Source organism: Haemaphysalis longicornis, unplaced genomic scaffold (genome assembly GCF_048455015.1).
Source record: "Haemaphysalis longicornis isolate Haplotype H1 unplaced genomic scaffold, Haemaphysalis longicornis Haplotype H1 scaffold_9, whole genome shotgun sequence".
NCBI lineage: Eukaryota > Metazoa > Arthropoda > Arachnida > Ixodida > Ixodidae > Haemaphysalis > Haemaphysalis longicornis.
In genome coordinates, this window is record NW_027526460.1 from 160,060,185 (window position 1) to 160,073,326 (window position 13,142).

General features: G+C 45.6%; 1 protein-coding gene across 2 annotated transcripts in view; it reads right to left on the reverse strand.

The window, feature by feature from the left end:
- LOC144153995 (luciferin 4-monooxygenase-like) overlaps positions 1-13,142 on the reverse strand; it is a 43,670-nt gene that overhangs the window by 16,028 nt on the left and 14,500 nt on the right. For both annotated transcript variants that reach the window (XM_077685798.1, XM_077685797.1), the window contains exons 2-6: positions 12,674-12,870; positions 11,777-11,978; positions 11,190-11,293; positions 7,353-7,558; positions 4,427-4,595 (exon numbers count right to left, since the gene is read on the reverse strand). In XM_077685798.1, the coding sequence (XP_077541924.1) occupies positions 4,427-4,595; positions 7,353-7,558; positions 11,190-11,293; positions 11,777-11,978; positions 12,674-12,796 (804 nt within the window). In that variant the 5' untranslated portion in view covers positions 12,797-12,870. The remainder of the gene's footprint in view (positions 1-4,426; positions 4,596-7,352; positions 7,559-11,189; positions 11,294-11,776; positions 11,979-12,673; positions 12,871-13,142) is intronic.

Genomic DNA, 13,142 nt, shown 5'->3' on the forward strand with positions numbered 1-13,142 from the left:
GCGGGTAATGGCAACCGTATTGAACCTCGAGGTTTGAATAAGTGCATTGAATGGGCACCTGCTGAAACCAAGCACGCTCAGTGAACTACTTGCTATGTATAGTACACATGTTTTTAGACAGCAGTAATATGCCAATAATATACAACATATGCAAGCTACATGTTGCCTTACAACAGCGGAATATAATAAAAACAATATATATATATATATATTGTGAGCACAAGGAGAATCTACAGATCTACAGTCTTGGGACAATCTATTGTGCTGGGACAATCGCCGTGCTCCGATAGGATGCCCTATCGTCATCGCTTCATCTTCATCATCTCGGCTTCTGGCATCATCATCACCGCTTCCTAACGGGGTCTTCCTCGGTTATCGGTTGATTCGGCTCTCGGAATAAACCGCTCTCCTTCACGAGTCCTCGACTCTCTCAAGTGGTGGAGGTTGCCTTCGATCCTGCCGTCTACCTCTCCCAATCGCACAGCTGGAGCTTCGATCAGGTCGGCGCTTACCAACTAGCCCCATGGATCGCGAGAGCAGCAATGGGGGCAGCAACGCTGCAGTTCCCGTCCAGCCCACCTTTGCTATCACCACCCCCCAACGCGAACCGCCCTTTTTCGCTGGCCTTCGGGGCGAAGACGTTGAGGAATGGCTGGACCAGTTTGAGCGAGTGAGCGCGTTCAACCGATGGGACGACGCATTCAAACTGAAGAATGTTGGCTGGTCCCTGAATGAAGTGGCGAAGACATGGTTCCTTAACCAGGACAGTTTCTCTAATTGGTCGAACTTCAAGGACGAAATACGTAAGATCTTCGGAACGACCTCTGCTTGCTCGGATGCAGCCAAAAAGAAACTTGATGCCCATGTGCAAGGCCCGGAGGAGACTTACGCTTCATACATTGAAGATGTCCTCGCGCTATGCCGCCGGTTCAACAAGGACATGCCTGAAACGGAGAAGGTACGGCACATCCTGAAAGGGATCGCTCCTTGAGAGAGTCGAGGACTCGTGAAGGAGAGCGGTTTATTCCGAGAGCCGAATCAGCCGATAACCGAGGAAGACCCCGTTAGGAAGCGGTGATGATGATGCCAGAAGCCGAGATGATGAAGATGAAGCGATGACGATAGGGCATCCTATCGGAGCACGGCGATTGTCCCAGCACAATAGATTGTCCCAAGACTATAGATCTGTAGATTCTCCTTGTGCTCACAATATATATATATATATATATATATATATATATATATATATATATATATATATATATATATATAAATCTAGAAAAAGATAAACTCACAAAGCGCGCAGAAATAGTATAAGTAAAGAGTCGGAAACACAGCAAGAACAATAACAAACAATGTTTACTTACGTAGCGGCAACGGGACTTGCCTTCATCAGAGTAAAGTTACATGATTTTGCTGACCAGCAAAATCATGTAACTTTACTCTGATGAAGGCAAGTCCCGTTGCCGCTACGTAAGTAAACATTGTTATTGTTCTTGCTGTGTTTCCGACTCTTTACTTATACTATATATATATATATATATATATATATATATATATATATACAAAATGATCATGATGGGAACCAGTACCTAACCTATATACCGTACAACTCGCAACATCATTGCGTGTTTCCACACTCATCAAACGGAACTTGCACGCATTTAGTACAGTTCGCGCATCTTCGTCGCTTGGAAAAACTCTCTGAAGGCAAGGGAGACTTCGTTTTGGCTATGTACATTGTCCCACGGACCCAACAGTTTTGCAAGCATAGCGGAGTCCCAGATAGCAGACTAAGCTTGTCACTTAAATGTTTTTCCAGCCAGTCGCACATAAAAGACATTCAAGCTGGATGTGACACACGTCTTCAGTTAGGTGCCCAGAAACACAGCATGTGTCATCAGCAAATCAAACGCGGTAGAGGAATTTCTCGGCGTGTACCACGTCAATGTGAAAAGCTATGTAATAATGAGTTGACCGAGCAATCGAGATGGGACGCACATGGGTATGCGTCCCATTTCGGGTATGGGTATGCAAGGGAGGTGACCACTTGATATAACAGCGATGAACGATATTTATTTGTCAACCTGGTTTTCAGAGTACTGTGTATCCCCGGTTGTTTCTAATGGTTTTTCACATCATCTCAGGTAAAAAGCACGGTTCTACATGTGGAATTTAAATGAGCAGTTGCTGCTAGTTGGCCTCCTCACGAAATTTCACGTATTTTAATGTGCCAGGGAATCCACTGAAATATTACTCTCGTAGTTCATCCTATTTTGGTAGCCATCAGATCACAGATGCGCCTTCACAACACATTGTTTTGAATGTAAGTCGCAATTGAATTAAGGGCATAAAGAGCCGCCTTTAAATCTGCGAATAGTGCTAATTTATACGATGAGGTCATGGTAGTGATAAATTTGACTGCAACGTATTTAGCATAGAGCTCTGCAACCGTCCACGATGTGGGGTGCGGGAGCTTGGCTGCATGATCAATGTGGAGGCTCGGTATTGTGAAAGCTGGCGACAACAACGTGATTGTCGACGACGCATCGATGTATTCATGCACATAATGAGCATAATATTGATGCATATAATTCAGCTTCACCTGCACTTCTGTCAGGGTAGGTTTAGAGAATTTCTAGGCATTCGAGGGATTTCGGAATTGGTGTCAACGCAGGTACGGTCCTTGGAGACAACTAGTGCTGTGTTGCCACTGAGACACAAGAAGCATGACCATAATATTACCAAGGATGGCCTCATAAGCTTTTGGTGCTGAACGCTGGCGAAGGAGGGAACCAAAGGGTGCGACTCATGGCAGCGCACCTCCTGCACTCGCAAGGCGTTTTCTAGGGGGATATCTTGCTTCCACGAGGACCACATTTCCCGACTTCGGCCTGGGCACTGCGAGGCAGAGAGGGAGGCCTCTGGCCACCAATGCTTGCAGTCGCTGCTCTTGACGATTTGCCATGATACTAAGTACCTTATCCCGTAAAAAGTCCGATTCAGTGCAATTTCTAGCTCACGCAACAGCAGAAGTTACATCAGGAAGGAACGGCCTAGCAGAGGGCTTGCAGATATAAAAAGTTGGCTCAGGGTGGTTATCGCGCTCACCATAATCTGGTGTGCCAACCATAATCTAAGAGCAACCCCAGAAGCGCAGCGTCGAAATTTAAAGAAGCCTCGACAAATCTGGAACGAACGCCGCTTATAGGATTCTCCAAGGATTGGATTAGAGAGATTGGATTATATTTAATCGTGCAGCTCAACTGTCCTAGTACCCTCCTCTAAGCAGTTCCCGCAATCCCTGTTTTAACAAGTATAATAACGCGATTAAATCGGCCAATTTTGAGTAACTCAAGTATTCCCCATTTATTCGCAAGCCTGTTTTTCCCCACTGGATTCCTAAACACACGTGCCAAGGAGGCTATAAATAATTTGGAAGAGACTACACCACCTTTTATGGCACCTTTTCAGAGAGGAAAGTTCTGTTTTCCTATACAAGATGGTCGCCATCCCACCCTGAGGATGTGGATGTCCAGTGAAGCTGTTGTAAACCCGACAAATAGTGACGCTGGGAGGGTATGAAATCTTTCTCGTCGACTCGGCCGGATTATCGCTTGCATTCGGCTTCTCTGGTGGCAAATGCTGGGTCAGCTGCCTAACCTGACGCGTGCGCTCGGCGTTTTTGGCAAGAACTGTTCTATTTAGCGACACCAGTCCTACCTATCCCTCAAACATAATCTGCAAACATAATATTAATCTGGAACAGATTGTGCTGGGGGGGTTACCATCGTTCACAGGCGCCATATCATTTATAATATGGTTTCGATGCTTGTTTTGTTGCTTTTCAATCGAATACGGAGCTCTGTGCTGTATGCCTGATTAAGCTGACGCATGTGCTTGACGTTTTGGGCGAGTACTGCTGGGTCCGGCCCGGATTACTCGTTTACGACACGAAATTTTCCGTCCAACTCGGGGCTAAGAGCTTCGCTGTAAATCGCGTTGGAAACAATGCTTTCACCGCGAAGTGCAAACAAGGCTGGTGCCCAAGCCTGGCACTCGTGGCTCGAGTGCTTTCATTGCCAACAGATGGCGCCACAGTGTGAACGTGGCAATATTAAACCCCGCGAGCCTCCGATGGGTCGACCGAGACAGGGCGGGAACCCCGGGAGAGGTGAACGGATGAAACAGGAGAGGCAGCCACGCGGCAGGAGCAGCGGAATACATGCGTTTGTCGACGACATTTTGCGGTGACGCGAGCAGATGCGCGGTCATTTTTTTTTCTTACCTCAAACACAATTAAGCTCCAATGTAGAACAGGAGCAGGTTTTTATTGCGAGTAATGTTAAAATGTTCGATCGAATATCTCCAGAGCTGTAGCTTTCCTCGACATGGCTGCTGGAAACGTGCAACCGGAGGTACTCACTTGATACTTGTTTACGGTGTCGACCAACTCGTCAAAAGACAAGCCGGGATGAACGATTACGCATGTGGATCCCACACATGCTGCCACCGGTATGAAAATAAATCCAGATGCGTATGTGATTGGGTACCATGCGAGAATCACGTCTTTGGGCTCGTTGTGCATGAGAGATCTTAAAATAAACAAAGAAAGCACCGTCAGTTGCGCGGTCCCTGGTACTTTTAACCGTTTAGTGAAACCCAGCAATGAAACTGATAAGGCTAGGTTAACGAATACAAATTACGGCGAAATGGCAACATTTTTGCCACCCCACCTTAAATTCCAAATGTAGGAAAATGTTCAGGTACAGAAAAACCATGAAGATATCACGGAGATATTTTCATCCTGCTGGCCCTTTTTTTTTACTCCCTCACACATTTACAAACCATAAAAGGTGCTCTCTTTTTATTTGGAATGTTTTGTTTACACGCACAAAGCAACCGCAATTTTTTTCCTTTATTCCTTCATTCTTCATATGGCTGCATAAGTCAATCGTAGCCTAATTCTGCTATCAGGATTCAATGTGTATCTTTATTAGTCCAATGATAGCCAATTTTATACCCCTGACTGAAGCCAAACGATGCTCGTACTCCGATGTCTTTCTATGCAACCGGAGTTCCGAAAACTTACTGAAAATGTAGTAGGTAAATCAAAAGGCTTTTCAGAACAGCCTTATTTATGCCAAAAGAAACAGGCAGGGAATTCGAAACTTTTAAAGGGGCTCTGCAACACTTCCGATAAACGCTTTCACTCTTTCGTTCGCGTCTGGAAGCACTGCGAACGCTATAGTTATCGCCAGTATGGAGCGGCGCTGGGTTATTTGCCCGTCGCAGCAGACACGCCTTCTGTTTCTGATTGGCCTTCGTGGCATTCTTTTAAAAGTGGCTATAAATTGCGTCCATTGCTCGAACCGAAGAAAAGCCGGCCAATAGGCCCTACACCGCAGTAATGACGCGATGCCAGCGGTGATTTCAACGCCAACGCCAACGTAATTCCAACGCCAAGACTGGGAAAGCCAGAAAAAGCTCTTCAGGAAGTCTCTAAGTTATTTAATAGGTACTGAGCAATATTTTTTGAGTGAGGTCGTTTGTGACCCCCTTCTAGAAGTACTGCATGTGTTGGCTGACTATGTTCTGCAAGCATTCAAGATTTCTAAAAGGGTTGAGAGAAGTTGTAGGGTATCTTTCAGTACTAAGCTTGTTTCATGACACAGCATACCTGACGGCAGCTATGTTCCTAACCACCTCTGCAACGAACGTTACTTGACATAATCGACCGTAAGGTGGAATGGTTAGTAAAGGACAGCCAGAAAATGTTACAGGGTGGGAGGGGTTGCCTCCGCGAAAACTATTGTTGAGAGACACCTTTCGTGGCTGGAGTTGGCGGTAATCAGAAACTTACAAAATTCAGAAGTATGTACAATGAAAGTCAAAATTTCTCAAACACATGCGCGGAATGGGAAATATTGCCGCTTTGACAGAAATTGACGATACAAGTGATTACAAAACTTACTTTCACTTTTTTGCCACCCGGAGTGCTACGCCGAGAGCCGCAAATATATTACCTTTTCTTACTACCCCTAAACAAGCTATTTTTTCAACAAGAGGATTGGCTATAAATATCTATGTAGGGTTTCATTCACGTCTTCCAATTAGTATCAGCAAACATCAATAAATAAAAAGCGGTTATGAGGTTCTATGAACCATTCTTGCTCATGTTTCGCGCTTACTTTTTGGCACGTTTAGCACATTTACTTGTTGCACATGCCTTTGATAGCCCCCCTTACCCAATGTCCTAGCCAAGGGCCTGTAAGGTACTTATAAATAGGTAAATAAATTCGGCAGATGCCACGCTGTTCAGAGAGTTGAACGAAATCAAAGAATTGACCAGACATTGTCTTAAAATAAACAAGATTTTCAACAGAGCAAGAAAAGTAAGTCCCTCGAAAATTCTCATGCTATATTCGAATTACCAGTTGGAGCAAGCACTAAAGTTTATTAGTTAAGTAAGACGTATTGCTCTTGTGTTCTAGGGTAAATGCTGTTTTTTGTTTCTTTCTGTACTTCAAGGTAATTTAAAATGAATTATGGCCCTCACACGATCGTGCGCGGTTATGAAGTCAAAGCCTAAAAATACCAGAGTCTTTTACTGCGGTTCGGATAATTGGACAACAGTGCTCAGTGAATGCACGTCCACTGTACTATGAGATTATGTAACATCACTGCACTGAAAAACTGATGAAAAATTACATTGCTAGCAGGTGCACCAGTTTCAGTTTATCCGTCCAAAACGGCATATCGTGAATGTACAGTATAACATCTATTTTAGGTTTTCGTCTACCTGTGGTCTTAATTGCTCTAGTCTCTATCGAAATGCATGAGTGCAGACATAGTGAGAGCAGACATACTAGGCACATTCAACTCCCACAAAAGTGTACAGTTTTTGGTATTAGGATCGTTCCTTCCTGCACGACCGGCTTCAAAATCACTTTTGTTTATTTTTGTTAAAAATTACACAATAGTTTACAAACGCTATACTCAGTTATCCCATTGCTGAAATACGCCAGCAAAAGAAAGTACGGAGGTAATGTCATTCATACCGAAAATAAATTCACCAGGAATCTGATAATCTTTCAAATATTAGCTTACACACCGCTGCCTGGTGACGAGTTATCTAACCGTACCCGTCAGATGTGCAAAACGGGGTGTCTATGCCACTCGTGCATAGATGTATTATTACTACTGGGTTCCGTTCCAATTCCCGCTGTACGGGTATTGTTTATCCCACATTTCTGGAGTCTGTTTGTTTGGCTTACGTAATTGGTTTTTTGTACCGTACCCTAATTTTAAATTCTGACAGTCTTTATCTGACAATGCGGCGAAGCACTCACGCTTGCGTGTGAAGGTTGGCGACGACGCTTTGGTGCGATATCTCTATTCCCTTGGCGTCCCCCGTGGTGCCAGAGGAGTAGAACAGGGCGGCGGTGGCGTTCTTGGGATCTTCAATTGGCACGTCTTTGAAATCCTCCTCGTTCATGTCCACGAAGCCAGAAACCGAGGTGAAGCCAGCCACGTCGCTCCCCACCACAAATAATTTCTGCAATAAAGAGTTGGCTTGAGCGAGATTTTATACAACTTCAACACTTACGTTACGATACTTGCTAGCGCCATCGTTTTCGTTGGCATTTTGGTAAGGCAGGGCTATAAAAGTCGGCCAAAAAAAACATGCTAGCAAAACGGACCAAATACCTTAATGCATTGGAATGCGGCAAAGTTCTCCTTATATCAGAAATGTAAAGCGTTGCTTAGCAGCAGCATTGGTTTTCATATAGGACGCAGCTTAAAGGCCTGAAAAGGAGTCGATGGAAGCTTGTTTGCTTTGAAACACCGAAATGAAGGAAGTCATGGGCGGAATTGACCGCAGCGAGATAGTTTTTAGCCTATGGGCGCTTTTGCTGTGCTCTTTACTATACTAGTTTTGGGTTGCGTTGAAAGCATCTTATTGATTTCCAAACTATTCAAGAATGAATGAGCGCAAATTTTGGACCAACCGACTGGCTGACCGACTGACTGACTGACTGACTGACTGACTGAGTGACTGACTGACTCAATAACTCCGAGCCGTAACTGTAGGATCCAGACGAATGAATGAACGAATAAATTCTTTATTTCCACTTATGTACATCTATATGTACATTTCGGGAGTCCATTTTTTTCATGGCGTAGGTGCGCAGTAAAACCGGGTGTTCGAAAATTCCACTGCTAAAGGGGAAAAGGGGAGAAATTGCGTTTTCTCTAATCCGTGATCATCTCGCTCTTCCGTTGAAATATCGAAGTGGTTTTTGCTGGTATGTGTAGCCAGTGAAAATCTCAAGGAGTTGGTACACAGTTTCGCCATTGCATGGCTAATGTATTCCAAGTTTTTACGATCCCCCATTATATAATCTACCAACTGATGTACCGAGTTGATACTGTTGTTAAATGTTATCTGTAGAAATACACAAACACTAGTTCAAGGACTTTACCGTAAGATGCCATAAAAGGGCAACGAGGATTTGTTTGTAATCCCACCCTTAAAGAGACCCTCAGCACTTCTTTCAACTTTTTTTCTAAATATTACGTGCTTCGAAAGCGTGGTCAGCCAAAACATCCAGTACTTTGAATAGGGGGGGGGGGGGGGGGGGGGGCGTACCTCTTCCAAGATTACTGCCCTGTGCCCACCACGCCACTTAGAAACTTGCTCAAAAGATTTTTCTTTCTTTCCCGGTCTTGGCGTTCTTCGAGCGCTGGAGCTGCTTCATTGCAGTGGTGTAACGGCTATTGGCCAGTTTTTCTTTAGTTGCAGCAATGAACGCATTCGATAGCCACTTTAAAAAGAAAGTCGCAAAAGGAAAGCAGAAACGGTCGAGAAAACCACGCAGTGCATCGGGCCGTGCTGCTGATAACTACAGCTTTCGCTGTGCTTCCACACGTGAAGGAAAGAGTGAAAGCGTTTATTGGGAGTGTTGCAGAGTCCCTTTAAGGGACTGAGGAGGCCTAACAGGCAATATCAACGCGCAGCCAAAGTGCTGATCTTAGAGGCTTGAAATTTCGGCAGTACATCCCTATCATGCTGCAGGCAGTCAATATGGCCTCAATTTTAAAAATTACTCTCATGAGATACTAAAAAAGGGCAAAAATATTTTTCTTAAAGCTTTCGTCGTAATATCGCAGGCCCGTTGAGATATCGAACTGGCTTTTGCTGGTACGGGTAACGCATTCGACTGTCTGAAAACCGCTCTACGAAGTTTTCCCTAACCCATACTTAACTCAGACTTGTGTGGATTTAGGTTATATTAAGGGTTTTGCAGAATTTACCAATAACTATAGAATCTTTTCATATACCCAATTCGTTTGCTTACAAATGTTACTTACAAAAATTCCCAGTCTAATTTCAGTAGTTTGTAATAACAAACACGTCGAAGGGTGAGCAGAATTTTCGGAATCGCACCCGTCGCCCAGTTGAAACGGCCAAGACACCAAGCACGAAATGCTCGGCCTACAGACTTAGTTTTCATAGTAGGTTCGCGTTATGATGAAGGCTCTCAACAAGGCTCGTTTTTTGTACTGCAGCCTCAAGGGAGTAAAAACAATATCACCCAAGAATGCAGCTTTCGAAGCCGTGCCTTTTACATAACTACCACTCCTACCCCCCTCTCGTGTTCACTTCGACTTTCTTCTCCTCCCCCAAGACCCCCACAAACGGTATTAAGAGACAAGAAACAAAATGCCACCGTCTGTAATTCGCAATTTAGCATTCCTTTGAAGTGGTGGCTACTTCGCTTCTTTCCCCCTCTACCGTGACTCACGCTCTTCCACTCCACTCTCGCAACTAACATAATTAGTACACCCAACGTTTCTTCAATTCAATTCAGTTTTCCCGCGTTCGTTTAGCTCGCGCTATTTCCTGGGACAGCGCACCGCCTTTTCTGTAAGTACACGTCGCCGTTGGAGCCCATGTTTTTAGCACGCAGCACTTTGGCGGCCGCTACATTGGTTTGGCGACGGCGACGGCGTTGTAACCGAGCGAGCGAAGGCATAAAAAAAAACGGAGGAGGACAGTGTGGCGAAAGTGTGGGCAGTATGCCGGACATTATGCTGTGCTCACCTGAGGAACAACAGAGCGAGAATAGCGCACACAAGCTCTAAAGAAACAAAATATTACCTTGCGCATTAGCTTTCATAAGTCCCAAACAATTATAAATGTACAGGTATAATTAAAGCTGTGACGACAATCGCAAGCGGCCAAGCTGCGGAGCAGTATGCTGCAGGCATTAGGCGAGGGCAGTACGCTGAGCCTGCTCCAGACGCTCGTCGGAGTACTCGCGAAATTGTGAGGGGGAGGGCGGCATGCGCAGCTACGGCGTCATCTCGCTCACCGCCTTCCCCTCCCACTTTCGCCAGGCGCCGCCACCGAGGAGCGCACTGCCCATCACACTTTCCTCAGACGTTCCTCCTGCGTTCGTGGCTCATCGGAACCACGCGACATTTGCACGGGCGGTTCAAACGCAATTTGCAACGACACGCTCGTCGGCGGCGGTGACGCGCTGCGAGATCCGTCGTGCGCTCGCTGATCACGCGATCACTTACGCAGCAGATATGTGCCGTGACTAAGAATGCAGTTCGCGCTGCACACAAATTTCGCAATATAAGGTTTAGTAACCGTGAGTACTTTTTTGTTGCGATTAACTGCCCCTGTTTTCTCCCCTTTTCACACCCCACCGTTTTCCCTTCTGCCATCGCAACTCACATGATTAATACAGTGGATGTTTCTTTATTTCAGACTGCTTGTCAGCGCGCGGCGTTTTCTGTAAGCTCACGCGCCCCGATGAAGCCCATGCTACTTGCTAGAAAACTGTAACTGATAGCTATCCATCACAACGACTGAGATAACTCTAGGTATGTGTTGGCATTTAAGACGACCAATATTGTACAATTTGTTTTCGAGTAGTTCTAATATACCGCAACTTGCAGTCGTTTGCTCAAACACCACGTCTCCTGTTGGAGACGGTGTATTGTCTGCAGACCGCGACTAATTATTGCGTGCAACTCCGCGTAAAATTGGGCAATTAATTTAATACGTGTTAATTTAATACGGGTTAACACTTTAATACGTGTTAGATCTATTCGTACGTCATCACACATTGGCATCGCCGCTAGTCTATACTAACGCAATCGTTGGGGCGTACCTTAACGTTCGCCTTCTCTTGGACAGCTAGAACCTTGGCAGCGTTCCTTGCAGTCGTCAAGATATGTGTTGCATTGCTGTGCTGGACTTGAAACAGCAGTTCACCTGCAAGCGGACAATTGCGACAAACACCCAAGTCTTCCTGTGCGAGAGGATGCGTAAGCAAAGGCGGGCTGAGCAGTTTGCGAGTTTGCGAGGCTGCTGTTCTTGATGTTGATTATGTTGATAATCAGTGTGTAAAGTAGCCACGAAGATAAAATACGAGTTTGGCTCATTCTAGCTCGTTCCAAATAAATGATGATCAATTTTGCCTTCATGGCCCTTTTAGGGGGCATAAGGTATGCACCTAGACAAAGCACGCCACCCATACACTTTATTTTCTTCAGGATAGAATTGAGGCTACCATCAACTATATTTTCCTCATCTCAGGCTGAGCACCGTGTGCGCGGGAATAAGTAAATGCGCGCGCGAATAAGACGTCAGCACAGACAAATCCCAAGTGAGCAAAAGTGTAGTAGATCTCCCCCTTTCCCCCCTGAAAAGAACAACCTATAAACGGTTCGGGGAAGTAAGGGGCTCATCTCTCACGTTCATTGAGCACCGGGTTGGAGAGTAGCACGGAGGCGCCCGTGAAGGTCAGACTGAACAGAGCCACCAAGTTTTCCACGCTGTTCTCGACGTGCACGCAGACGCAGTCTCCAAGCCCCACGCCATGAGCCTGGAAGCCCGCGGCAAAACGCTTCATGCGGGACAAGAACTCGCCTCTGGTGAGTCGAGTTGTCTGGTCCACCTGCGGCAAAAAAAAAGAAACAGTAGCGTGAAGAACGCAGCTGTTGTTAATTGTTCGGAACCTGCATTTTAGCGTTTTGAGTGGGACATTGTGAGGAGACTATGAAATCACCGGCTTTAGTGTCTTTTCGTACACCATCTGCAGCAGTGTCTTGGCTAGGGTTCTAATATTGTCCAGGTAAAAGTGTTTTTTTAATGGTGATGAAATATACAAGCCGCTACAAAATTGGATTTTTGCGAACATGTCTTGCATCTTGCGAGCACGTCTTGCGACCACGTCTCACACCAGTTTTGTCCCCTGACGAACGGGCTTTTTATCGTTGGGAACCGATTATTAAGGGAGCGTGCAATGTTCAGGCCCCTTTGCTTGTGAAAGCGTGTTCGTCGCGGTGCTTCTTTCAAGGGCTATCCGCGCACACTGACGGAGGCTAAAGGCATCCCCTGCTGAGACAATTTCTCCCTGTGACTTTTTACAGGGCGATTATTCCCGGTTATCTTAAAAACGATAATCACAAGGTAGCGTTTCTTCGTTTAACTTGATGCTCCCGACCGACATGGTACGCAATATTTTACCACTCGTTCTTGGCGCGTATAGTAACGGATGCAAACACATTCGTCAACTCCGTGCGTGACGCTGCCAGATTGATGTCGTGCCAAAATCTTACAGCTTCGGGTCTTAGTGTCTGCCTCTCTCACCACTGCCAGTTGGTCAGGCTGCTTGGTCAGGAACTTGCTCATTGCTGCGTAGATGGAGCACGACGGGATGTCCACCTTCGGGTACGGCGAGTACAGCACCCCGTCCTCGATAGTCGCCTTCATCCTGCGTGCTGCTCTTCGTCAAACGGGCGATGAAAGACGTTAGGGCTTGGGCTATGAGCTGCAGGTACTGGCAACTGCAACAAGAAACAGAGCAAAATAAAAAATGATGAAACTCATTCCGCTCAACTTATTGGATAGCCATAGTGTTCAGAAAACAACTAATACGGTTTATTGCAAAATGAATGACAAACCCACTTTGAATGGAAATGTGGCAACCCTTATTTACGAGTGATGTAGTTCAACTGAGTGCGAGAAACACAGCCTGGTCATTTCTGATTAGTGGTTTTGCATATTTTATGATTTGGTTAGATTAATAAAACGTGTACTACAGTCTCAGCCTAGCCGA